At 45.1% G+C, this 24,556-nt stretch overlaps 2 protein-coding genes across 2 annotated transcripts in view; one reads left to right on the top strand and one right to left on the bottom strand.

Moving 5' to 3' along the window:
• Positions 1 to 24,556, top strand: part of Mcph1 (microcephalin 1) — a 208,624-nt gene that overhangs the window by 84,054 nt on the left and 100,014 nt on the right. The window contains exon 12 of the mRNA XM_042262469.2: positions 9,046 to 9,123. Coding sequence (XP_042118403.2) covers positions 9,046 to 9,123 — 78 coding nt within the window. The remainder of the gene's footprint in view (positions 1 to 9,045; positions 9,124 to 24,556) is intronic.
• Positions 11,286 to 24,556, bottom strand: part of Angpt2 (angiopoietin 2) — a 50,818-nt gene continuing 37,547 nt past the window's right edge. Inside the window, exons 6-9 of the mRNA XM_006995497.4 lie at positions 19,517 to 19,618; positions 18,345 to 18,511; positions 14,509 to 14,639; positions 11,286 to 12,175 (exon numbers count right to left, since the gene is read on the bottom strand). Coding sequence (XP_006995559.1) covers positions 12,015 to 12,175; positions 14,509 to 14,639; positions 18,345 to 18,511; positions 19,517 to 19,618 — 561 coding nt within the window. The 3' untranslated portion in view covers positions 11,286 to 12,014. The remainder of the gene's footprint in view (positions 12,176 to 14,508; positions 14,640 to 18,344; positions 18,512 to 19,516; positions 19,619 to 24,556) is intronic.

Below are 24,556 nucleotides of genomic sequence, written 5' to 3'. Positions count from 1 at the left end.
ATTCCTCTGGAACTGTAATCCCCAAATAAACCCTTCCTTCTATAATTGCCTTGCACACGGTGTTTTATTACAGTAGAAAAGTAACTAAGATAGGAGCTAGTAACCAGAAGTGAGTTATTTCTGTGACAGGTCTGGTCATGCTGGTATTTGGAGGACTGTAGAAGACTTTTTGGGGGTGGATAGCTGGGCGGTGGTGGTGCACACCTTTAATCCCACTACCCAGGAGGCAGAGGCAAGTGGATCTCTGAGTTCAAGGCCAGCCTGGTCTACAGAGTGAGTTCCAGGACAGCTGGGGCTACACAAAGAAGCCCTGTCTTGAACAACAACAAAAAAAGATGAAGTAGAAGACAATGACTATGATGACTTTGCTACTTTGGACTAAAATAGTGATTGAACGCTGTGAGAGGTGCTTAACATGCCATCAATGCTGAGAAAACTGCACATTGTGGTGATTTAGCTCAAGAGGTTTCAGAGGGGAGCAATATTAGCAAGTGGGCTAGAGATTATTCCTATGATACTTTGGTAAAGAATGTGGCCGCTTTCTACCCTTGTCCTAAGAATCTACCTGAGACTCATCTGAAAAATAATAGATGAAATTTCTTTGAGGAAGTTTTAAGACAGCCTAATGTTGACTCCATCACGTGGTTATTAGTAATCATTTTTATGCACACCTACAATGAGAAAGAGCAAGTGGGGCAGAAAGACATACAAAATGTACAGTTTTGGGGGGAAAAAAGATGCTCTTTTTTTAATGTTGAAGCCAAGGCTTATACTGAAAGAGATAAAGACAGGTCTGATATAAAATGGAATAAAAGGAGTGGTATCCTCAGTGCAAGCCCCAACCAAGCTTCCGACCTCTGTGAAGGCCTAAGGACTTGTCTGTTCCTGCAAAGCAACAGCAAAGGAAAGCTGCTGCAGATGTGGTCCAAGGGCCAGGCTCCATCCTACGTGGGCAGCCAGACTTGCCAGTGTCATCCACATGGATCTGGCTGTAGAGTCACGAAGGACAAGAGAGGAAAGGGGTTGTGGAGTCTTCTTCCTAGGTTAAGAACAACCCCTGAGGCCAGGCATGTGACAAGCTAGTCCCTGCATGGAGGCCAGGAGAGGCCATTTCATGAAGCTGTGAAAATGAAGCCTGTAATTATGTTGGAGACCCCAAGATGTGAGAGGTGCCAAAGCCATGGAATATCTGCTAAAAGGAGCTATAGACAGGGAGGAGAACCAGCCCGAGAGAGAAGTGTATTGATTGCAGTCAGCAAGGCTGGAAGGACAGAGCCAGCTAAGCCTTTGACTTCAGACACAGAGCTACAGGATTTGGAGTTTTCCCTGCTGGTTTTGTTCTTGCTCTGGTCCAGTATTTCCTCATTATGCCCCCTTTTCTCTCTTTTGGAATGGCAATGTATATTCTGTGGCATTGTATGTTAGACATAGGTGATTTACCTTTTGATTTTACAGGGACTTCCAGTTGAGAGATTGACTGCTATAAGAAGAAGCATAGACTTTGCCTGGCATTGAGGCTATGGGGAGTTTTTGAAGCTGAACTAGATGCGTTTTGCATTACAATATGGCCATGGGCTTAAGGGAACCAGGGAGTGGAATGTGGTGGTTTCAATGAGAATGTCTCTCACAGATTTAGGCTTATATATTTGTGAATACTTGGTCCCCAGTGGGTAGAACTGTTAAAGGATTAGAAGGTGTAGCCTTATTAGAGGAAGTATGTCACTGGGGATGGTTTCCCAAACACCCCCACCATTCCCAGTTAGCTCTTTCTGCCTCTTGCTTGTAGGTCAAGATGTGAGTTTCCAAGTTTCCAGCTCCAGCTGCCTGCCATTATGCCTTTTTTTTTTCACCATCATGAACTCTAAACCTCTGGAACTGAAAGACCAAATACACTCAATGCCATCTTGGTCATGGTATTTTATCACAGCAAAGAAAAAGTACCTGATACAGACAGACAGAAAAGTGTTGCATGAAATCCAGGTTCTGATTCAAGTGGCATTGATCCAGAGGTGACAGTGATCCAGTGGGCTTCACAGATAGCCATATGCCCAGTGCTCCGACTGGACATTGGCAGGAAGGCTCTAGGAACCAAGTAGACATGTTGGGGGTGAAGATGAGCAGTTTCCCGGTGACGTCAGTTCCACAGAGGGGCTGTTTCCCAGATGACTTCCATCTGCTGAGTCCATTGGTCAGCATGAGCATCTGTGAGAAGGGGGGCTTGAATGCCTTTAGTAAACTCATGATCAAGGGGATCCATGCTCAAAATTGGTGAATTTTGAATCTGAATTCAGCACTTCCGTAATGTATGGCCCATATTAATTCCAGAGGTGACCTGTGGATCATTTTTATTCTCAACAAGGCTTCACCTTTTTCATGGTATTTCTGCAAATGGGTAAGATCATGGGTTTCACACTGAAAAGCCACTTACTAGCTGTGTAGCCTTGGGTCAACAATGACAATCGAAGCCTCAGTTTCCCGATCTATAGCAGGATAAAAGACCATCTGTATAGCATCGGCAAATTTGAACATGTAGTATTTTTATGCAAGGACTTGACACCTTTCAGGACTTGTTATTAAAGTCATAATGAACCTTAACAACCTTACAAGAGAAAACATATCTGCTGGTTCTTTTTAGTGATATTTCTGTCATAGATGATTACATGGAGATGAGCACCAGGATAGAGCTGGAGAGAAAATGGGGAAGACTTTGTAGGCACAGACAGGCTTTTGCTGTTGTTCTATGTTTTGATCCAGGTGTGGTGGCTCATGCCCTTAATCCCAGCACTTGAGAGGTAGAGACGGAAATCTCTGTGAATTCGAGGTTAGCCTGGTCTACATAGCAAGTTACAGGTCAGCCGTCAATACACAGTGAGACCCATTCTTCAAAATAAAGCAAGGAGGGAGGTGCAGGAGAGATGGCTCAGTGGTTAAGAGTATTGGCTGCTCTTCCAGAGGACCCGGGTTCAATTCCCAGCATCCACAATGTGGCTCACAACCGTCTCTAACTCCAGTTCCAGGGTTCTAATGTCTTCTTCTGGCTTCCTAGGGTACTACACACACAGTGCACAGACGTATATGTAGACAAAGCACTCACGCATAAAGTTGTAAAATGAGAGGAGTATTGACTATATTATCTAAACAATTTTTTTTCAAAAAGCTTTGAAACTGGGAAAGGGAGAATGCACATTGTGGATGAACTAAATGGTACACTTTAAAATAGTTAACCGTGTTTGGAAATTTTTGCTACCATTAAAAAAATTACACCTGAAAAATTACTCCAATGTGTCAGGCAGTGCATCTACTAAATGTGCTTGCTTGTACCTTTAAAAATAACTTTATGTAATTATAGGAAGCATTTCTTGGTGTTGTGAGATAGGGTGGAAATACAAGGGGATAGCTTATTTTGGAACAAATATTGTTGCCTTGAAACTTTGCCAGTTCAAGCTGGGTTCTTTGGAAGACCAGGCCTCCCGTTTTCTGGCTCCAAAGTACGTGGGACATAAGTAACCATTTACTTTGTCATTAGAATTAAACTGTTGGTCTGTCTCTCTGTGTCTCTCTCCCCCTGTCTCCCTCTCTTTCTTCTCCCTTTCTCCCTCCCTCCCCATTTCCCTCTGCCTCTGTCCTGAAGTTCAGTGTTACCTAGAAATAACTCCATTGCAACACAGTTCAACTAACTGCCTGGTTACTCTTCAGTTGATAGAGATGGATGTTACATACTATATATGTGAAGGATTAACTAGCTTGGCCTTTGTCCCAAGCTGTCTGCATTCTGTGTGTTTAATCAGTTCTTTACACTGCCTGGTTGGGGAAGAATCACAAACTTTATTCATTACCTTGAAGCAGCCAAAATGAACTATGTGGTCTAAATTCTAACTTTTATTGTTTGAGAAAAATCACCCTAATCATTGAGACTAAGTCTCTATGATATCTGAGGTTTTTATATCTGAGGGAGGTTTTTATAATTTGAAATTTATGATGTTTAGCAAATGACAGTTTTGTTGTTTTGTTCTTGTTCTTATTTTTATTTTGTTGTTGTTTGTTTGTTTGTTTGACTTTTCAAGATAGTGTTTCTCTGTGTAGCCCTGTCTATCCTCCAACTCACTCTGTAGACCATGCCGACCTCGAACTCACAGAGATCTGCCTGTCTCTGCCTCCCAAGTGCTGGAATTAAAGGCGTGGGCCACCACAGCCTGGCAGCAAATAACAGTTTAACAGGTTACTTCCATTGTCCTTGATAATACTAAACATGTTTCCATCCCTTAAACCGAAATTGATGGGGAGGGTAGGTAGGTAGATGGTGACAGAGACTACCACCCCATCACTGTTTTGATCGAAGTAGACATAAGACCATGTATATGACAGTCCCTACTCTGTCTGCTGACTCAGTGGACATGAAGCAGACGTTGGCTAGTATAAAGTTAATCAGTTTCCTACAGATGAAATCTGTGACTCAAGTGTCCATCAGACTTGACTTAGTGAATTAGCTGTTGTTTTATGCAGCCTGCAAGGAGCCCTCTCTTGCTCCTTTCTTGCTAGGACCCTAAAAGAGTGCATATTGCCAGTGGCTATTGAATTTTGTTTTGTTCTGAGACAGGGCCCCAGGCTGGCCTTCTGCTCCCTCTGTAGCTGCTGATGACCTTTACCTCTCTCTGGTCATGCTCTCTCCACCTCCTGAGCACATAGGTTCCTGTTATGTTATGTCATGCTAGGGATTGAACCTAGGACTTCCCTGCATGTTAGGTCAGCACTCAGTCACCTCAGGCTCCATCCTCAACACATAAGGTGGAATTTTTAACAGAATAGCTGGAGCTCTGTTCTCTCTCTAAATAGGCTCCAACATAGAGGCCAGGGAGGCTGGTCATCTGGAACTCTGGAATAGACTCCATTTGTACAGTTACAGTAAGTTTGTTCAGCATGATCTACAGAAACGCTGACCAGTGAGTTGAATCAACTTCATGTTGTATTTCATGTCAGCACTTAATCATTACTGATGGGAACCATTAGCTTTCTCAAGCCCAACCAAAAAAGTCTCTCGTACAGACTGGTTTTTGCTATAGTCCAAGGCATCTACCATCACTTTTAATTAAAATAATTTGCTATTATTTTCTTCTTTAAAAACATTTTTTAAGTAATTGGAAATTAAATGAAGGAAGTTTTGCTTAGGGTCTCTGCTTAGGAAATACTTTATGAATAAAGAATTTTTTCCTTGAGATATTTTAGCTGTTAAGAAAATACTATAAATTTTTTAAGCTCAGCCCCTAGGATCTGCAGGTGTCATCTGATCATGGTGTTCACACATTCCCGTGTGGGTCTGTACACATACAGCCGCACAAGCACCATTTGAATACTGTGGCTGCTAAGCTCTCTAATGTACTAGGATCCGTGGAATTTCTGGAAACGTCCTAATTTTCCTGAGTTGATGACCAATGTTTGGATTGCTAGTGTCCTTCCCTGAGTTCCTGCAGATGTGTGCTAACGTAATTCTTCTCTCAGATGCATCTACATCTCAGAGAACCTCTCAGTCCCAGGATCTTGGCGATGCCACCTGTGGATCCCTTGGTTATTCTGCCCCTCTCAGAACTCAGGCTCCCAGGCAAATATCCTGAATCTATCTCCCCACTGCCGTGACACCAGGATCACCACCACCCCTTTCCATCTAATTTTCCATGCATGGCTGCTCTTTGACCTGTTCTCTATCTCCAGTTCCCTTGCCCCATGTTTCCCAGCTTTTGGGACTCTGCAAAATGATTTAAAGATTCCTGTCATCTTCTTTCTCCAGACACTTAAGAGTTTCTGGCTGGGTGGTGGTGGTGCACGCCTTTAATCCCAGCACTTGGGAGGCAGAGCCAGGCGGATCTCTGTGAGTTCGAGGCCAGCCTGGGCTACAGAGCACGATCCAGGACGGACACCAAAACTACACAGAGTAACCCAGTCTCAGAAAACCAAAAAAAAAAAAAAAAAAAAAAAAAGTTTCTTCCCTCCTCTGTAGCTGAAGTTTTCTCCAGTCCTGCCTGGCCCATGGTCAGGACAAATCTCTCTCACCCGCCAGTCCTGCAGCCACTCAGACCCAACTGAGTAAACACACAGTGACTTATATTGCTTACAAACTGTATGGCCATGGCAGTTTTTCTATCTTAAATTACCCCATTTCTATAAATCTATACCTTGCCACATGGCTTACCAGTATCTTACATGTTGGTACTCATGGCAGCATCTGGCAGCGTCTCCTTGCCTCAGCCTTCCTGATCTCAGAATTTTCTTCTCTGCTTGTCCCACCTATACTTCCTGCCTGGCTACTGGCCAGTCACCTTTATATTTATACAGAGCAATATCCACAGCATTCCTCAGTCTTCTGACTGTTCTATATTTCTCAGAGTTCAGTTGCACTGTCTCCTCTGTTCACTTTCTCCCTCCTCCAGTCCCTGGTGGAACTAAATGCATGCTTACTTTGCTGTACCAGTCATATTTCAGCTGCATTTTCTTCACAACATATAGCAGTCATCTTCACTTGCATTTAATAACAACACCACTGTCTGGCTTCCCCAACTGTAGCCCAACTGCAGCCAAACTGCCTCACACTGCTCACAAGAATTATTAAAATATGTATAACAAGAAAAGACTTGGAGAGCATGGAGGGATGGCTCAGTGGCTAAGAGCATTGTCTGCTCTTCCAGAGGACTGGGGTTCGATTCCCAGCACCCACATGACAGCTCACAACCATTAGGTAGGTAGGTAGGTAGGTAGGTAGGTAGGTAGGTAGGTAGGTAAGTAGATGATAAATAAGTCTTTAAAAAGAAGAGACTTGGTACCCAGAGTAGTATAGAGTGAACTACATAGCCCTCCATGGTGAAACATCATCTAGGTATATCTAAGTATAAAGCAAGAAAATGGTTCCTCCATTAAGTTCATCAACAAAGTTTGTACTTTTATAAGTGATGATCAGACGTCAACACTGTCATTTCTGTTATCTAATGTGCTAGTGTTGATTGCAGGATGTTGAGCTTTCATTGAGGTGGATCCTAGAGATAACTTCCCCTACCAAGATTTATATACACAGAAGATTTGATCCCTTGCACACAACCCCACTCCTTGTTGTATTTAGTTTTTCAGTTATTTTTGTCTTACTCATTGTTTTCTGGGGAAATATGTGGAGTTGAGTAAGATGATTTCTCAAGCCTACCTGGAATCCTAAAAAACAGATTTTACCTATTTTGAATATTATCCTAAGCCAAAGAAAGCAATTTGCCTATAGAAAGAGATAAAGCACAATTTTTTTTCAGTATTTCTGACTCTGTGATTTTAGTGAAATCAGATCAGTGTTTTCTGCTACCTCCATGCAATATTTATTCTTAAAGAAATTAAACTTATCTATTTTCTTAGCAAAATCATACTGTAACTGCCTTACAATTTTGTTTTCTTAACATTTAGGAAGGAATAAAGTCAGAGAACATGAATTTTCTCCACCAAGTTGTTTAGGTTCAGTTGACATTTTAATGTGGGTTGAATTTGAACTTGAGTGCCACACACATTTCTACAGCTGACTCCTGGCCTCTCACTGGTGAACCACATTTCCCACCACAGGATTCTACCATTGCCACATGTTGACATGAACCTGATGTTGAAACTGCTTTTTATCTCCTGGGCTGATTGTATGAGGTCATGGAGCCCCACAGTATTGATAGTGTATCTCTGAGGGATAGATAGCCCAGGACGGCTGATAGCAGTGAGGGGAACACTGTGTAATGGGAATGTTTTTAACCCAGTTACTGAACTTACTAAGATCTTTCTCTTCTCTTCTCCTTCCCCTACCCTTATCTTCCTTCCCTCCAGTGTCACTTGGGCAATAAAAGTTAAGAGAAAACAAAAAAGGGAATTAAATGACAAAATGCCTGTGACCACAGGGATCTAATTGAAAATGTGGTATTTTCCTGGAGCAGGGTTCCTGTGAACACAACTTGCTGTTCCCCATCCTTAATGGAGACATGCTTTCCCATGTCCCCTCCACTCTCTAAGGTCTTGCGTTCACTGCCTCATAGCTGTCTTGTAGGCATGCTTCTGACTCTCGGGTCCTGTGGTTTTTGGTTTTTGCCATGTGCTAGGCCTTCCCCCACAATCCTCCCCACCACCTTTCCAAAGCACCACCTCACCCAGCCCAGCCCCGCTCCACACATGCTGCTCACCCCACCTCCACACAGCTTCTGCAGCCCGAAATCAGGTCCTTATGCTTGCACAGCCTGACTTCCCCAACTGAGTCGTCTCTCCAGCCCTCACTTCATTTTTTTTTTAATTCATAAAATCATAGGATGGTTATGAAAGATTCTAAAGGACAATGAATTAAAAATTTATATTCCTAACACATAGCATTTCTGATAAAAGCAGAAGAGTGTTTAAATATTGGTTTCTCTAGGATAGTGTGTCAGTGTTGTCAACTTAACAGGCTATGAAATCACCTAGGAGACCACCTTTCAGGCACTCAAGTGAGGATTGTCCTATTTAGATAAGTCTGTCGGTACCTGTGTGAGATGTTCTTCATTGGGTTCACCGAGGTGACCAAACCCATCCTAACCTCGGGTAGCATTGTGCCCTAGGCTTGAGTCCCATAATGCATAAAAAAAAGAGAAGCAAGCTAAGAACAGGCATTCAGCATTCATCTCCTACTGTTTCCTGAGTTTGGATGCAGTGTGGCCACTGCTTCAAGCCACTACCTTGACTTCCTTGCCATGAAGGACTGTGCCTTTGAACTGTGAGCCTTCGTAATTTTTCTGCTTCTTATCTCAGCAGCAGAAGCCACTCAGCTGGCTACCGGCCTCCATTTCCAACCATGGGAAGCTGTGTTTCCTAATAATGTGATTGTTAATGACTGTAGCATGGAGCTTCCCAAAGCGCCCTGGTGTTTGGGTGGCTGGCTTCAGGCCTGCACAGCTCGTCTTTCTAGGCTTTTAGGGGACTTTGTTGTTGTTCTAATCAAAGTGACTTTGACCTGCCACCCAGCAGTCTAATCAGCCCATGACTGACGTTCTCTGTGTGTTGTGTCCCTCTTAGGTGCTGTGGTCTTTAGAGTGGGGTCACTGGATTTCTGAGGAGCCTTTTGAACTCTCTGAATCTTTCCCTGCAGCTCCGGTAAGTCATCACTGTACAGTGATAGTAAGTGCGATGTGGTGATCTTAGGCAAACTGTTACATGAATTCGATGTCTTAAGTCAAGAGTAGTCTTGCTCAGACTAAAAGGATGCCGCCCTAGAAACGAATGCCTTCTGTTCATTTATTTGTGTAAAGTGCAGTGAAAAATGTCACCTTGAGAAGTTTCACTTGAGCCAGGCAGTCCAGCGTTCAGGAAACTGAACTGGGCAGGTTGCTGCAAGTTTGATGCTAACCTGGGCTATAAGGTGAGACCTCTTCTCAAAAAAAAAATAATAATAATAATAATTTAATTATGAAAGCCTGTAGGGCTGTAGAAAACAGAAATTTTGAAAAGAAAAGACAACTCTTAAAAACTAATTCTAATACAGATAAAATTGATAGGTATAAAAATCATGGCCTGCCAGCATTGTGATGTGATCTTTATATTTTGATGCTTATCCTGAATTCCACCTTTATGGACTCGTAGGCATTTTAAATATTTGGTGATTAAATTCTGACTTCCCAGATAATTAAGGTTTGACTGGAAACAGGGTTATACAGAAGTTCCTTCCATTTGCAAACATGTTGTCTGGTTTGGGACTGTTTATTGTTTGAAAAGATGAGTCTCTGACAGGCAGTGGCTGTTCTAGCTGTCCCCGGGTCTCTTACGTAGCTGTCCAAGTGGCCCTGTGCCGGGGACCCAGCAGGAAGCTGCACTCTGCCCCCTAATCGCTCAGTCATCTAGCTCATTGCATTGTTTTGTTTTCATTTTTAAGATTACTGTTTTGATTTCCTTTCAACTTTGTAAATGTTTTCTTAAGAACAGAAAAAAAAAATTCTTCCCAGTAAGTTTGTTTGTTTAAAATACTGTGTAAGGCGCTGAAGTATACAGTGGAAACCAGGATTCCTCCCATTCTTTGACCTAAGAGTGTATGTAATTGAGTAGCACAGGAGGTCTGCCTTTGAAACCCATCTTCCTGCCTTTCCGAGAGACTGATGTAAGAAGAGTGCTGTTGCTGGGTTTCCCGGGTGATTGTCCCCCGCCTCAGTTCCTGTCACTGTGGGCATTCAAGACGCTTACTGCTTTTGGAAGCTGTGGGATGTTTTTTGGTGTCAGGCGTTTTAACTGGGTACAGAGCCGTGTTGGCCCCGCCGATGTTCCCGGACCGTGATAACAGAAACAGTGGTCAGAAAGCGGGGACCGAGTTCTTTCCTCTGGAGTTAGCTGGTAGAAAGTGAAGCATGGCAGAAGAGAAGGGTGCCTTGGCCACCTGAGTCTGCGGGTTGACCAGAGCACAGAGAAGTGTGTGAGGGTTTCTAACACGAAGGCCGTGTGAAAAAAGACAGGTTAGAGCAGTGGTTCTCAACCTGTGGGTCCCAACCCCCTGGGGGTTAGCATGTCAGATATCCTGCATATCAGTCAGATATCTACATTACAATTCATAACCATAGCAAAATTACAGTTATGAAGTAGCAGCAAAGTAATTTTAGGTTGGGGGTCATCACAACATGAGGAACTGTGTTAAAGGGCCGCAGCATTAGGAAGGTTGAGAATCGCAAGGTTAGAGAAATAAAAGAATAATAATAAAAAAAAAAAGACAAAACCAGCATTAGACACAGAGAAGGGCAAATACAGGTAAGGAAGGCTGCGTGAAAGATTGCATCTAACTGTTTTGTGCAGCCACTCATTGATGCAGATGGCACTCTGCAAGCTTCCAGGACGTTAGAACAGGAGGAATTGAGGTTAACAGTTCCAAGCATAAGCTTGTGTTCTGAAACTTTTTCTAGAAGCATCTGGTTATACTATGAGCAGGACATTTTGGTTTTCCATCCTAAAACACTTGTTCAGTTTGCTAGTGAAGATAAAAATGGTACTAAGGCAAAATTTTTTTCTATAAATTAATTCAGAGAATCATGGCTTTGTAGAGGTTGTAAGGTGGGATGGTTTTCCTCAACCACAAATCAAGTTTTAGTGTTATTTTCTAAAACATGTCTTGCTAAACTAGGGAACAGATCTTCAGAATAGAATACTAACTCGATGGTGAAGTCTCTTCATCATGAAACAGCTTTTTCTTCATTAACCTTCCTTTTCACGAGGCACAGGGTTTTTTGTATGTGACCAAAGAACAAAATTATAAATGTTACCATAAAAATTAAACGTAATCACCTCAACTAATAAGTTATATTTAATTACTAAAAATACCTTCATATTTAACAGCCAGGCAGAAAACAAAATAGTACAGTCTCCACACACACCAACGTGGCGGCACCCGCTTGGTGGTAATCCCAGAGATGTGGGTGTTTTCATCATATAGCAAATAGTATCCAGCCATTAAAGACTAAGCCGTCGAGACAGGTAAATGTGTTGTTTTCAAATGAAAATGTAAAGCACCTAAGAGGAAAGCAAGGCACTGTCCTTCTCCAGGTCTTAACCTGTAACCAGCACTTAGAATCCCCGAATGCTCGCTGCCGTGTGAACGGACACAGTCTTGTCATTGTGACAGCTGTACTGCACATTCCTGCCATCTATGAACTGCACTTAGAGGGCCATGGTTCAAGGTCATCTTCTCTAAGTGTTCTGTTTTCCAGTTATTGCCTGATGGACCCTCACGTAGCGTTCTTCCGTGTGGCAGAGTCTGCATGCTGTCCCTCTGATTCTCAGCCTCAGCATCACCTTCCCACAGGTGTTTCTCCGGACCCCGGTGCCTTTGGGTTTCCTCGGGTTGGTTATTGGTGCAGGCTTAAGTGATGTGCTTCAGTCTGGCACAGAGAGGTCTTCCCCACCCCCAGGAGCACCTCCTGACGGGGAGAGGGCTGCTGTGCATTGGTGTCTCTCGGTGCTTTGGGTTAATCTTTGGACACAGTACGCTCTTCTGGTAGTATAGGAGGCATTTAGAAATCTGCTGGCCGGATCATCATGGTTGTGGCCTTGAGCGAGTAGCCAGACCCCTTCCAGTAGTACCACTTAATACCATTGAACTTATTTGTATTCTGCTTTTGTGGGTAGTACTGTCCATTCAAATTGGAAGGACCACATGCATCAAACCACCAGCCTGTGAAAGTGAAACAGAGGAATTAGGAGTGGGTGGCGGCACCTGTGTCAGCACAGGGAGGGGGCTCAGGTGTGCTCCTCAGGCCCCAGCTTCAGAGAAGGTACAAACACACCCTTATGGTGTGGGAGAAGCCACATTGATTTGTTATTCCCCAGACACACACTTCACTCCCCTGCGGTCACAGTTCCATACACACTTTCTAGCTCCTTTCGCACAGAATCCTCGCAACATGGAGAACTGTTGGTCGGTGTGAAAAGCCTGTCATCGGTGGCTACATTGTGGGTGAAGACGTGGTGACACTGGAGGTATATGTGTGTAGAAGTCTTAACAGCAGGGTGGGCCAAACGCTTCCCACTCCCTCCATCTAACTGTTTGGGTTGGAATAGATGCCAAGTGCCTAGTGCTCCATGGAGCTAGAGGAAAAGAAACTTAGAGGCTATAAGGTGGAGGTGCTAAGGGAGAGCCAGGCAATAGCAAGGACCTCCCTCATGGTAGCTCTGGATCCCACAAATAGGAGCATGGCGGGTGGGAGGATTTGCCATATGAAGCAGTAACGTGGGTGATGTACCAATCTGAATTCATCTCTAAGCCTCATGTGGGAAAGACACCCATTATATGAGATTATCTGATAGTAATCTTGTCTGTTTTTAAATACAGAAAACAATAACAAGAGTTGATAGTAAAGAATGTGGATGAGATGCCAATTCAGAGGCTAACTCAGGGCAAGTAGGACACAGTAGGGCAGATTCTCTTTAAAAAAAAAATTTTTTTTTTCCCCATGGAGTGCATCTGTCTCCCTGGACACAGCTGGCTAGAGATACTCCTAGCTGGTGATTCTGATAAATGGAGGTTTATAAGAAAATCCTGTATTGTGCAAAACCATTGGAACGTGGAGAAATGTCAGTAACGGATCTGTCTTAACTTCAGGCACCTTCCATGCCACTGCTCCCGAAGACATCTCACTCCTCCATAGGCCAGCTTCCCCATGGGCCTGCCCATGGCTTGGAACGTGGCCTCTTTCAGCCCAGACCTCCCCATTGTCCTTCCCTGGCCGCTTGCCTCCTCCCCAGTCTCTCCCAGCTCCATTCTCAGCCCCTAAATCTTGAACTAGGTAAATAAATAGATTGTGTCCTTGGTTATAAAGCAGCTCTCCAGCTCTCTGGAGTAGCAGCACACGGGTGGTCTGAAAACAGCCAGCCTCTCCAGAGAGGTCTCAGTGTGGGAATGGCAGGCAGGACTTGGGATTAGGTGTGTTGCAGCCCAGAACGCACCCCCATTGTCAGTTGATTTTAAAGAGGATTGTTACAGTGACATGAGAGAGTCTAGCCTCCTTTACAATAGCGGTTCAATAGCTTTCTTTCCTTTGGATAATTACAACTAATGGGGACAGCTCCTGCCAAGCGGCCCACTCTGTTCTCCCTACAATTCCAGGATCTACTATTCCTAATTGTTGCGTGAAATTTCAAGTTCTGGATTTCTTTTCCAGTTTTGGAGTTACGTGTGGTTCAAGCTTCGATCTTTTACACGTCTTAGCAACTTATATTTTTATTCTTTATGTAAGTTTTATGTATTTGTGGTGGGTCATGCCACAGCACAGGTGTGGAGCAGAGAGCAGCTTGGGAGAATCCGTTCTCCCCTTCCACCAGGAGGGACCCAGGGATCAAACTCAGGTTGTCGGGCTTGACAGCCAGCAGCACCTTTACCGCCCAGCCATCTCCCAGGCCTGAGCTAGGTTTTCTTACCAAACCCGGAACTCATGGATCCAGCTAGACCAGCAGGCAAGCAAGCCCCAGCACCGCGATTGCAGGAGGATACCACGTACTGAGCTTTGTGCGGGGATCCTGAGACCTGAGCGCCAGTCTTCAGGTTTAGGTGTCAGGTGCCTTACCCACTGGGCTGCCTCCCACCCCACTTTATGTTTTAATCATTTGCTGTGCATGAGAATCATTACAAGAAAGAGACCGTTGAAAAGTCCTTGACTGGATGTTGAATTAAACAGAAATGGAGGTAGAGCTAAATCATTCCCCTTTCATCTGGTCAATGAGCAGAACCTCCAGGGAGCTTGTTGGATATCACATATCCACTTCATTTCCCCGGGCTCACTTCCTGAGAGCACACTGCTGGCCTAGTGACAATCCCAGCTCCATGTCATGTTCTCACTTCACCCTTGGGCCGAAGGGAGGGGAAGCCAGTGTGCTGATCTCTCCTGCTAGCTTGTCTTCTCATGAAAGTAAGGCCACTGTCCCCATGCCAGCCTGAGCGCCGCACTGCCAGCCTCCTAGGCTATGTATGCAGTTGCTCCTTGCCAACACAAATAGGAAGAGTCACCCTACCTCCCGTGAGCATCTGGGAACACTTGCAGATGCATTTGTCGTTGTCCGAATCCTTTGTGCTAAAATCACTTCCTGGCTGGCTGATGCTGCTTATTTTGCCTGCGGTGCCTGTAAGTCCTGTAAGGTGAATCCTGGAACGTGCAAAGGAAAAAATAAAAAACGGTAACTGGCGGGGATCATTGGTTCACCGTAGTGGAAAATTTCTCATGGTGAAGAATTCCATTCTACAGAATACGCTCAGGCCGGCGGCTAGTGCACTCCCGTGCCTACTCCGGTACAAAATATTTTGCACTGGTATAAACAGGAACCAACTTATCATCAAACCCTCCGACAGAGAGGGATGTTTTCATGACAGCTTCGACGCGTATTGCCTGCACCAGCCCCAGCAGGGACGGGTGGGGCTTTGTGGTTCATATTCCTCCTGCCCCCAGATAACTAGAAGGGGGCTGCAGCACGAAGGGGTGTCCCCACAGACACCCCACACACAACCACCGTCCCTGTGGAGTGGATTCTGGAATGGCTGCAGCATACCCTCTCTGTTCTGAATGGGTGGGAGTTAGGATGGAGAGGCTAGGAGGTAGGAGTGGGTGTAGAGTTTGGGGAAGAAATCCGCAGGGCTGTGTTGGAAGTAAATCCCTGCAGCTGCTTTGCCTTGGTTCTGAACAGTAGTGTCATTAACCTGTCCCACCTTAGGAAGGGAGTAAAGGTCAGTGCTCAGACACCAGGTCACGCTGTTAGACTATTTCAGAGTGTGGCTTGCAGCAGACAGCTGTGCCAACAAGGGGAATCCAAGAGAAAGGATAAGCGCAACCATTTTGTTGTTTACTGTTTTGTTTTTGAGATGGGGTTCTACACTGTAGCTCAAGCTGGCCTGGAACTCACTGTACAGCCCAAATTGATTTTGAGCTTGTGGCAGATGGCCACCTGCCTCAGCCTCCCAAGTGCTGGACTTACATGTACAGCATGCCCAGTTAGAACATATAAGTCTATAAACTGTTACATCACTGTCACAAAATGCCTGTGGACAGAGGGTACAAGACATGCCAGAGCTGGCTTTCACATGATAAACTGGCTGTGAGGGTGTCATGTTGGTGTCTTGGCATGCCAGTGCCCAGTTCCAGGAGACTGGAATACTGAATCCCCATGACGTGATGAGACCTAGACATAGGAGAGCCAAGACGCCACAAGGGAAATCCCTGCAGTGGTGACTGGGAAGTGTCCTGTGTGCCCCCAAATGTGCTTTTCTTCTGCCCTTGCCAACCAGCACCTTGGGATTCAGTTGTCAGGATCTCGTGGGGACAGGCAGAGAGAGAGAAGGGACCACGGCCCAGGGCTCTGCCACAGGTATGCACGGTGAGTGTTCATGGCAGCCCCAGGACACCAGATGCAGTGTGTGGGGCACCCGCTCTTCCATGTTTTGGAATCTGAAACACATTTCTTTCCGGTCCTCCTCAGGCCTAGGCAGGCCGGATATGTGCTACCCCCCAGCCTCCCCTCCCCCGCGACAACTCCCCCCCCACACACACACACACCCAGGCTCGTCTTCCTTTTCAGTCTCTTGTCTTCTTTGAAAGGTCAATGCTCAGGGGACTCATTAAGTGTCCCCCAAGGGCAAGTAATATAAGAGAGAAAGCTATTTTTATTAGCCTGTATTTGAAAGGTTGTTCAATTTTAGATCCTTTGGATAAAAGTACATTCTTTCAGATCTGTTATTAAGAACATCCATGAGCTGGCCATGACAGTGCCCATGTCTATAACCCCAGCATTTGAGAGGTGGAGTCAGGAGGATTGGGGGTTTGAGGTCATCTTTGGGTACATAGAAAGTTCAAGACCAGCTTGGGCTATAAGCTTAGGCTTACAAGCTTAGGAATCCAGAGAGAGAGAGAGAGAGTGTTTGTGTGTGTGTGTGTGTGTGTGTGTGTGTGTGTGTGTGTGTGTGTGTGTGTGTGTGTGTGTGTGTTTTGTGGGGCAGACAGGCAGACTGACTGACTGTCCAGGTGCTGCATACCTCTTTCTTAATTCAGTTTTCTGCTTTTTCTCATTGGCAAGAAACCCAGTCAGGTCTCTGGCATCAGCCACTCAGTTGTGTCACATGCCACTTCCGCTGCTGTCACCCTGCTAATTATTCTAGCAAGTTTGTGTGGAGGATTTGTTTTACATTTCCAAATAGATTTAGTCTCAAAAACCAGTGGGTTTCCTTTTCAAACAGCGTATTCAAAATATGTTTGCATTTCCAAAGGAACCACGGCTTAAGATATTTTTATAATGTCAGTGTGGAAGGGTGCTGACCCATTTAGTCAAATCTCCTAATATAAACAGGCTAATTCTTTATTTCTGTGTTTCTTTCTTCTTTAAAAAAATTAATTCCTCTATTGTAGATTCCTAACTGCTGCCAGTTAAGAAAATATTTAGCTTGGAGATAGCACAATGAAGACCACTTTGTGTCTCGGAATCCAGTGACTTCTGGGCTCTGGAGTCAGGTGGGACCTTCCGGGGGCTGGGACGGTGCCTCTCCTCCCGTTCATCCTCCCCTCCAGAGAAGCCCGGTCTATGCGGGGACTTCACTGAGTGCCTCCCCAGCTGTTTCAAAGTCACATCAGGCCTTGTCTGTTTTGAAAACAGCTTCGGAATCCTCACCCACTGTCTGTAAAATGCAGGCTGTTCTGGGCAGCACATAGCTCTCAGGTCAGGCCCCAGACTCTGAGCCGGCTTCCCGGTGCTGTCCACTGTGACCTCCGTAGGACACCAGCCAAGGATGTTGTAGTCAAGCTTCCTCTCCACAGGGCTTGGGCACCGCTGCAATGGAGGTGGCACTGTGAGCCATGGCTTTGTTTGTGGAGCGCCTCTTGTGCGTCACTTGCTCTCTGTGGCTTCGGTAGTTTACCGGGTGCTCTGTGGACACAGGCACCAGGTGCCCACATTCTTCGGATGCCTGTGCTCAGCTGTGCTCAGACCTGTTTCTTTGGTGCTTCCATCCCACCCTTCCTGCCCAGCACCCTTGTGGAACTTGGATTTGAGAGCACACTGTACACCCTGACTCCAGAACCTCATGCGTGGCTCTCATCATCCACACAGAAAGCCAAGTCCTTGCCGTTCTCCTCCTAACTGTGCTTCACAGCCAAAGAATGTGTCGTCAGGGTTGCCCACGCTCATGGAACATGTGTGTCACTGCTATCAGATGGGTGGGGATGAGCCAAAAGCTAAGGGGGCACTGTGACTCAAGTGTGCTTTGTGTTTCTTAATTTGGAATTAAACAACTAACTGTTTAAACTTAAAAAAAAAAAATGGGCTAACTTAACACCTTTAAAAACAGTATGTCTCCAGGTGTCTGTCTGCTGTTACACACACTGCGTATCAAAGGGATATCTCATGTTCACTAATTCTACAGGGGACTCTGAATTGTATGCTGTCTGCCACACAGCATCTCCTCTCAGAGCACACACAGGAAAGCAACAGATGCAAAACTGCCCTCGCCGTTTCCTGTACGTTGTTTGATATCTACCCTCTGTCTATCTGTCCGTCTATCGATCATCTGTCTACTTACTGTTAGATATCTACCCTCTGTCTATCTGTCCGTCTATCGATCATCTGTCTACTTACCTTGCAGTCCCAGGGGCTGAATTAGGGGTCTTGCCCGTGCTAGACAAGTGCTATGCTATTGAGTTATATCACCAGCGAAAGCTAAAATTTTAAAACTAGAGATGTTTGAGGTGCCTCTAAGAAACAGCAGTTCAACATGGAGCAATTCTGGATCTTGTTCGGATGAGCATGGCTCTTAGTCTCTGGAGTAACTAACCAGAAAGGTCCTTCGATGTTCTCAGTGATAGCCTACTTACCTGTAATTGAATTCTTCGCTGGAGAGGTAAAAGTGCTCATACAATGAGTGTGCCTCATTGCCTTCCCAGTCCTTCAGCTGTATCTTAAGCACATAGCGATGCCGATTGGTCAGCTGTGAGACAAACTCGTTCCCCAGCCAGTACTCTCCCAGAGGGCTCCCGAACCCCTGCAACCAAGAGCAGTTCACTTAGTTACCGGTTGTTCCTTGTGTTTGGATTCCATCAGCTTATGCAGTCAGCAGATGGTACTCCCTAGGAGAAATGTTAAGGTCATACACACAGGAAAGATTTTTTTTTAATTAATTTTGAAAGAGAGAAACAGAGAAGCAGAGGGAGAATGGGTGAATATGTAGCACAGTGTGCTTATGGAAGTCACCAACACCTTGGGTTTCTCCTTCACCGCTGCATATGTAAAGCTAGCTGGACCACAAGGTTCTGGGGCATCACTTGTCTTTGTCTCTCATTTTGTCACAGGATTACAGACAAGAGTCACCATGTCCGGCTGTCTCCGAGTTCTGGGGATTCAAACTCAGGTCACCACACTTGCACAGCAAGCATTTTATGCGTGGGTCATGTCCCCAGCTCAGGAAATAGATTTTAAAAAGTCACGTTTAAGGCTGAAGAGATGGCTCGGTGGTTAAGAGCACCTAGGTTCAATTCCCAGCACCCACATGGTAGTTCACACCACACCTGTCTGTAACTCCAGTTCCAGGGTTTCTGACACCCTCACACAGACATACATGCAGACAAAATGCCAATGCACATAAAAATAAATTTTAAAAAAGTCAAGTTTAAGGAACTGAGCTGTTCTCAGAAGAAAATTACTGTTAGAATATTTAAAGCCACTGGCATGGCTACGAGCAGAGATGTAATTGTAGTAGCTAAACCCACCTAGGTACCGTGAGCCATAACTGTAATAGTGACATTTATGCCATCGGAGCCTCACAACAGAGCAGCTTGCCCAGGGTGCTCTGTATTGTATTTAAATTACTTCAATTGCAGCGTTTTTCTAAGAGAGACAGAAATGCTGGGCACAAAGGACTGAATTATAAATAACTTCTTCAGAAGCCATTGGTCAGTTCTGAATTTGTATTTAAAGTTCTGAAGGTGTTGGGAAATTAATTTTTCTAAAGGAAGGCATTTCTTCAAGGTGTTTTAGCATACTTCCTTACCTCTTTATATTCTTTCCATGTTCTCTGGAAGTCAACAGAACCATCTTCCCGGTGTTGGATGACTGTCCACCCACCTCCAGTCATGTCCATATCACAGTAGGCCTGCAGGGAAAAACACAGAGTCATTGCATGCTAGACATTGGTGACCCAGGCCTTTGTAGTGATGACATGTTCCAAGGGAGCTTTGTGATAATTTGTGGGGTAAATTGTTGTCATATTTTTAGAGTGTACATGGTAATGATCTACAAGCAGTAGAATCACATGACACCCTAGTAAAAACTGGACTTCCTGATCATCGTGTGCTCTAGCTAAAGAGTCCTACCTACCCCATAGTTGTTTTGAATGGTTCCCTGTGATTGGGAAACTGACAGATTCTCAAATCCCACATCTTTACCACGTTGAAAACCACAGACTGTCTTCACAGCATTGACTACCTTCACTGCCGGCTGCATCCACTCTGTAGAGTTAGCGCTTTGTTACCACAGGGTACCAAACGCTCGTCATGTTTTCATGCTTTGGAGCTGTTAGGCTCCCATTGTGTGCAGTAAAAGCCAGTTTATTGGGACATTCCTGCCCAGGAAGGCCTCGGGGTTCTGGAGTGCCAGTACCATGTGACCCAGCTTGGCTAGGCAGCTCTGACACCGGGGTCTGAGTTTAGGCTTCTGCACACGTCCCTTGCTGCCTGTGGCATTTTCCCCAGTATTTTATTTCTGCTTTTAAACTGCCTCAGTGGTCTTAAAAAATTTTGTCCAGAACACAAAATTCTTTGGACTTGCATGCTTAATTTCAACTCAGCTGGAGTTTTATTGTATAATTAAAAACCCTTGAAAATAAGATTACATAAATACTTTTCAATTATAAGATTATAGTCATAACCCCCCCCAGAAAACCGTTTTCCAGAAAATAAGATAATTTCCCTACAGCACACATGGTAGGAATATTAAGGTTCACAACCAGTCATGAATATTCTTCTTTTGTTGAGTACCATGGTCTTTGGAGACCAAGGAAGACCATTTTGGCAGGGTTAGCCTAAATATAGCTGCTCTGTATTTGTGAGTTAGGATCCTAGAGAAGAGAGCTAAAGGAGGCACGAGACCCTCTCATCCTCTTTCTTCAAATTGCCTACAAGGAACTGAACCACAAGGAAGCCATGCCGTCCGCCTGGCTGTTCGCCACTACTGCTCACGGACCTTGAGAGCATTAAGAGGCTGCTTTGTTTAGACATCTCTCCAGCACTCTTCTGCCTCTTCATGAAGATCCTGGGCTCATGCCCCCTTCCCCACTGACTGGTGTTTAGAAAGGCACGTGGGGTGAAACAAAATTATATTTACTTATAAGATTATTTCCTCAGTGAAATTATACAAATAGGTAAATGACTTTGCTGAAGGAGCCCCTGGTGGTCACCAGGCACCGATGCCACTCTTGTTCACTGACCACTGTTGTTTGACTCTCCTGCATGCAAGTTGTCAGATATTTCCCACGAATCCCTTGCCGTCTCACCGCCACTGTGAACCCTTGAAATGGTTGATTTAACACTGATTCACGTGGTCAGTCACTCAGCTCATAGTGGTGACTAGGATTTGAACACGGCCTCCTTGTTAATTCCTGTGTCCTATCTTGTCCGTGACATCATGCTGCCCAAAGCCAAGAAACTTGAGCCCTTTGTCACTAGACAAGAAGTCCTTTAGCCAGATCCGCACTGCAGTCGGTTCATGAGGGGTCCTTGGTCTGTTTGCCCGGGATCAACCAGCTGACCAGTGCTGCACCATTCTATCAGTATGTCTCCTCACCGCTGCACTTGGCACACTGACCGAGCAGGCTCCACTAGAGGAAGGACCCAGTGGTTGTGCACAGAAGTTAACTCCCCAACATCCTAAGTGGCGTGTTGGTAGACGGGAAGAAATGTTTTAGTGAGCCCACCCTTGTTCTAATACTATCTGATTCCTTGGTGTCAAAGTGATTACGATGGAGGTAGTTGCTTGATGATATTTAAGGCACGCTTTTTCCTGTTGAGAGGACAAGTTTGCCTTGTGGGAGTCAGAAGCAAGGCTCCCAACTTCGAGGGTCACTGCTAGCACATAAATAAGTTACATGAACCATGTTTTCCTTGTCTTTGACTCCATTAGTGACCATGACAAAATTACTAGAACATTCTCTTAATACTTTGTCCAGATTTTTAAGAAGTGAAGAACAAAGCATTTATGGAAAACAGAGAATCACGGTTCACTGGGTTGTGAATTTGCAAAAAAAGAGATAGTATTCTAGTAGGGTATCCACATAGCCGGGAGATGCTCAGGGAAGTGAATGGCAAGGATCAGACCAAGATCTGAAAGGCAGCGGCGGCGGCCCTCGGTCCAGAGCATGCCTGCTTCCGTCACACCAAACCTGGAAGCGCTCAGTGCTTTTGATTTGCGTGCCTGGGCCTGGCACGAGGACCCAAGGCCTGAAGCTTTTCAGCAAGTAATGCTTGAGTTGAGTGCTGTGCTCCAGCTTCAGGCCTGGGTGAAGGGAATAAACAGCAGACGTCCATAAGCATGAGGAGTCGTAGCCTGAGAAATCTGGGGAAGGAGACGACTGTGCTCCTAACTAGCAAAGTGTGTGATTGTGCTTCTCACGGATGCCCTTTCGCAATGTGTATATCTTACATACGTGAAAACCTAATATAAATGTGACCTTTACTAACCGCTTAAATTAGTTAAACTAATCAAATGTAAAGTTGGGGTGAGCATTATTTCCTCTGAATTTGATGACCCTGCCTGCTGTGACCTCTTGTGCAGGCTCTGTGTATTATTTTTTTCCAGGGCCATATCTGGCGCTCTGCTTTGACTGTCCCACCATGCAAGGTGGGGTGACAGGTCAGTAACACAAGATCACGTTGTCATTTATAGAGCACCAAGTCTGGAAGGAAGTTTAGAGGTAACAATGCAATGCAGCCCAGTTATTTTAATTTTTAAATCTTTATATCTCTCTCTCTCTCTCTCTCTCTCTCTCTCTCTCTCTCTCTCTCTCTCTCTCTCTCTGTGTCTTTATCTCTCTCTCTCTCTCTCTCTCTCTGTGTGTGTGTGTGTGTGTGTGTGTGTGTGTGTGTATCTGTCTGTCTGTCTGTCTGTGTGTGTCTGTGTGGGAAGGGGAAGCATGCAGGTGGAAGTCAGAGGATGACTTTTGAGAGTTGATTGTCTCCTTCCATCTTGTGACCCAGGAACCACAGTCAGGTCACCAGCCTTGCATGGCAGTCACTTTACCCGTAGACCAGGCATTTTAGAAAAGAAATTGAGGTTGTGAAAACCGACTGTCCCCTGCTGTATACATGGATTTAGTTTTACTGAGAATATCTAAAGGGACTATAAATCTGTCTCTAAGCATCTTTGTGGCTGTCAAACTGTGAGGGTAGCGTGGTGTTTGGCAGGAAACGGCACTAACCCAGAAAAGCGTCCCTAGAGCGGTGTGACTGTGTGTCAGTGAAGTTCTGAGAGTGTTCACCGTGTGCTCATAGCCTCTGTGCATTCTGGGTGCTCCTGCCCCACTTATTACCAGGCCAAAAACATGCAGGCATCTGGTGACAGACACCAGAATGCAAAGAACTGTCTTGCAAGCTGCATAGCAGAGACGTTGGAGACCCTCAGCCTGGGGTTACTGGTTTTTCATCTGCAGCAAGCTGTACAGTTTTTCTCCTCCTCCCAGTGCTCCGCTTTTAGGCCACCAGGGACATTAACTGATTTTCAAGGTTGGTTTAAAGCAGCATGAATGAATTAGAGAGATTTCTTTGGAAAGTATTATCCTAAATAGCACAGTATTTATTTTTTAATTCATAATCAAAGTGCATATTACTGTTTCAAATTCCACATCTTTAAACACTTAAATGCTTGTATTTTTCTTTGATAGCATGTTAAATTCTGAAGATAATACTGAGTTCAAAAAGATACTACTTCCAGGAGCCTCTGAAATTTCTATTTTGACATAGCATCCCATGCACTTCTGGGGGTCATGTTGGCTCAGGGCATAGCTGCTCTTACTTTTAGATGCAACCATACCTGTCAACATGGAGCATAGTTAGCTGTCCAGCATTCACACAGCCGTTCACACTGATTCTTGTGCAATGTCATTCTACCTCATCAGACCTCTAGAGAAGCGACAGGAAGTGCTTTTCTGAAATACAGTCTCCCAGGACTTCTGCAGGGTGCCTCCGTAAGCCAGTCTGCTTGTGGATGACCTGGTCGGCCTGTGTGTTAACCTGCCCTGCTGGACACGGGCTCTGTCTGGACTCCCCCCATTTGAGAGGAAAAAGAATTGCACTTTTGGGCAGTGTGCTCAGGTCTTCTGGGCTGCACTGAATGGGGTCATAGTCTTCCGCTATGAGCTGTGGAGCCCTGAGCTTCCTGGGGACCCTGTGAGCAACTCCATATGGCAACAGCAGTCCCCAGGGTGAAGCTGGCAGGACCCTGGCATGAAGCAGGACTGATGCTAAAGGTGCTGCTGATGTGTGCTCTGCTCAGCCCACATGCAGTCTAAAGAAAAAATAGCCAGGAGCGTCAAAGCAATCTTTCAAAGCACTAAATGTGTTTATGTTTGGGATTGTGTCTAGAGAAGGTCTCCGTTATCCAGCTAGTCTTGAACTTCTGGGCTCAAGGCATCCTCCTGCCTCAGAAAAAGTGACTGACTTTATTAAACTCCAGCTGCTAAGTGCACATCTTTCTACAATTGATATGACAAGGAGTGTGTGTGTGCAAATTAGTCCCTTCTGAACAGTTATATTAAGTGTGTTCTCAGTGAGCGCCCTCCAAAATGGAATGCAACTATTGCTTGGGGAAGTGATTAAAAGACAAACTCTAGTTAATCCAACTTCAGTTTGGAGAAGATATATTCATTAAAATTAATGAGATGATGCCAGCACCTGGGAGTGGGGGGGGCGGGGGCAGGCACCTGAGTGTGCACATCATTTCAGCAGGACGTGCTTGTGGAAGGAGGTGGAGCTGCAGACCATCTGCTCAGCATCCGTGCTCTGTACTCAGCAACAGCAGAGCTCTAACGTGTGCCTGGGAA

The sequence above is a fragment of the Peromyscus maniculatus genome, chromosome 17, assembly GCF_049852395.1.
Source record: "Peromyscus maniculatus bairdii isolate BWxNUB_F1_BW_parent chromosome 17, HU_Pman_BW_mat_3.1, whole genome shotgun sequence".
NCBI lineage: Eukaryota > Metazoa > Chordata > Mammalia > Rodentia > Cricetidae > Peromyscus > Peromyscus maniculatus.
Note: the sequence above shows the minus strand (reverse complement) of the source record. Positions and strands in the feature narration are given on the sequence as shown.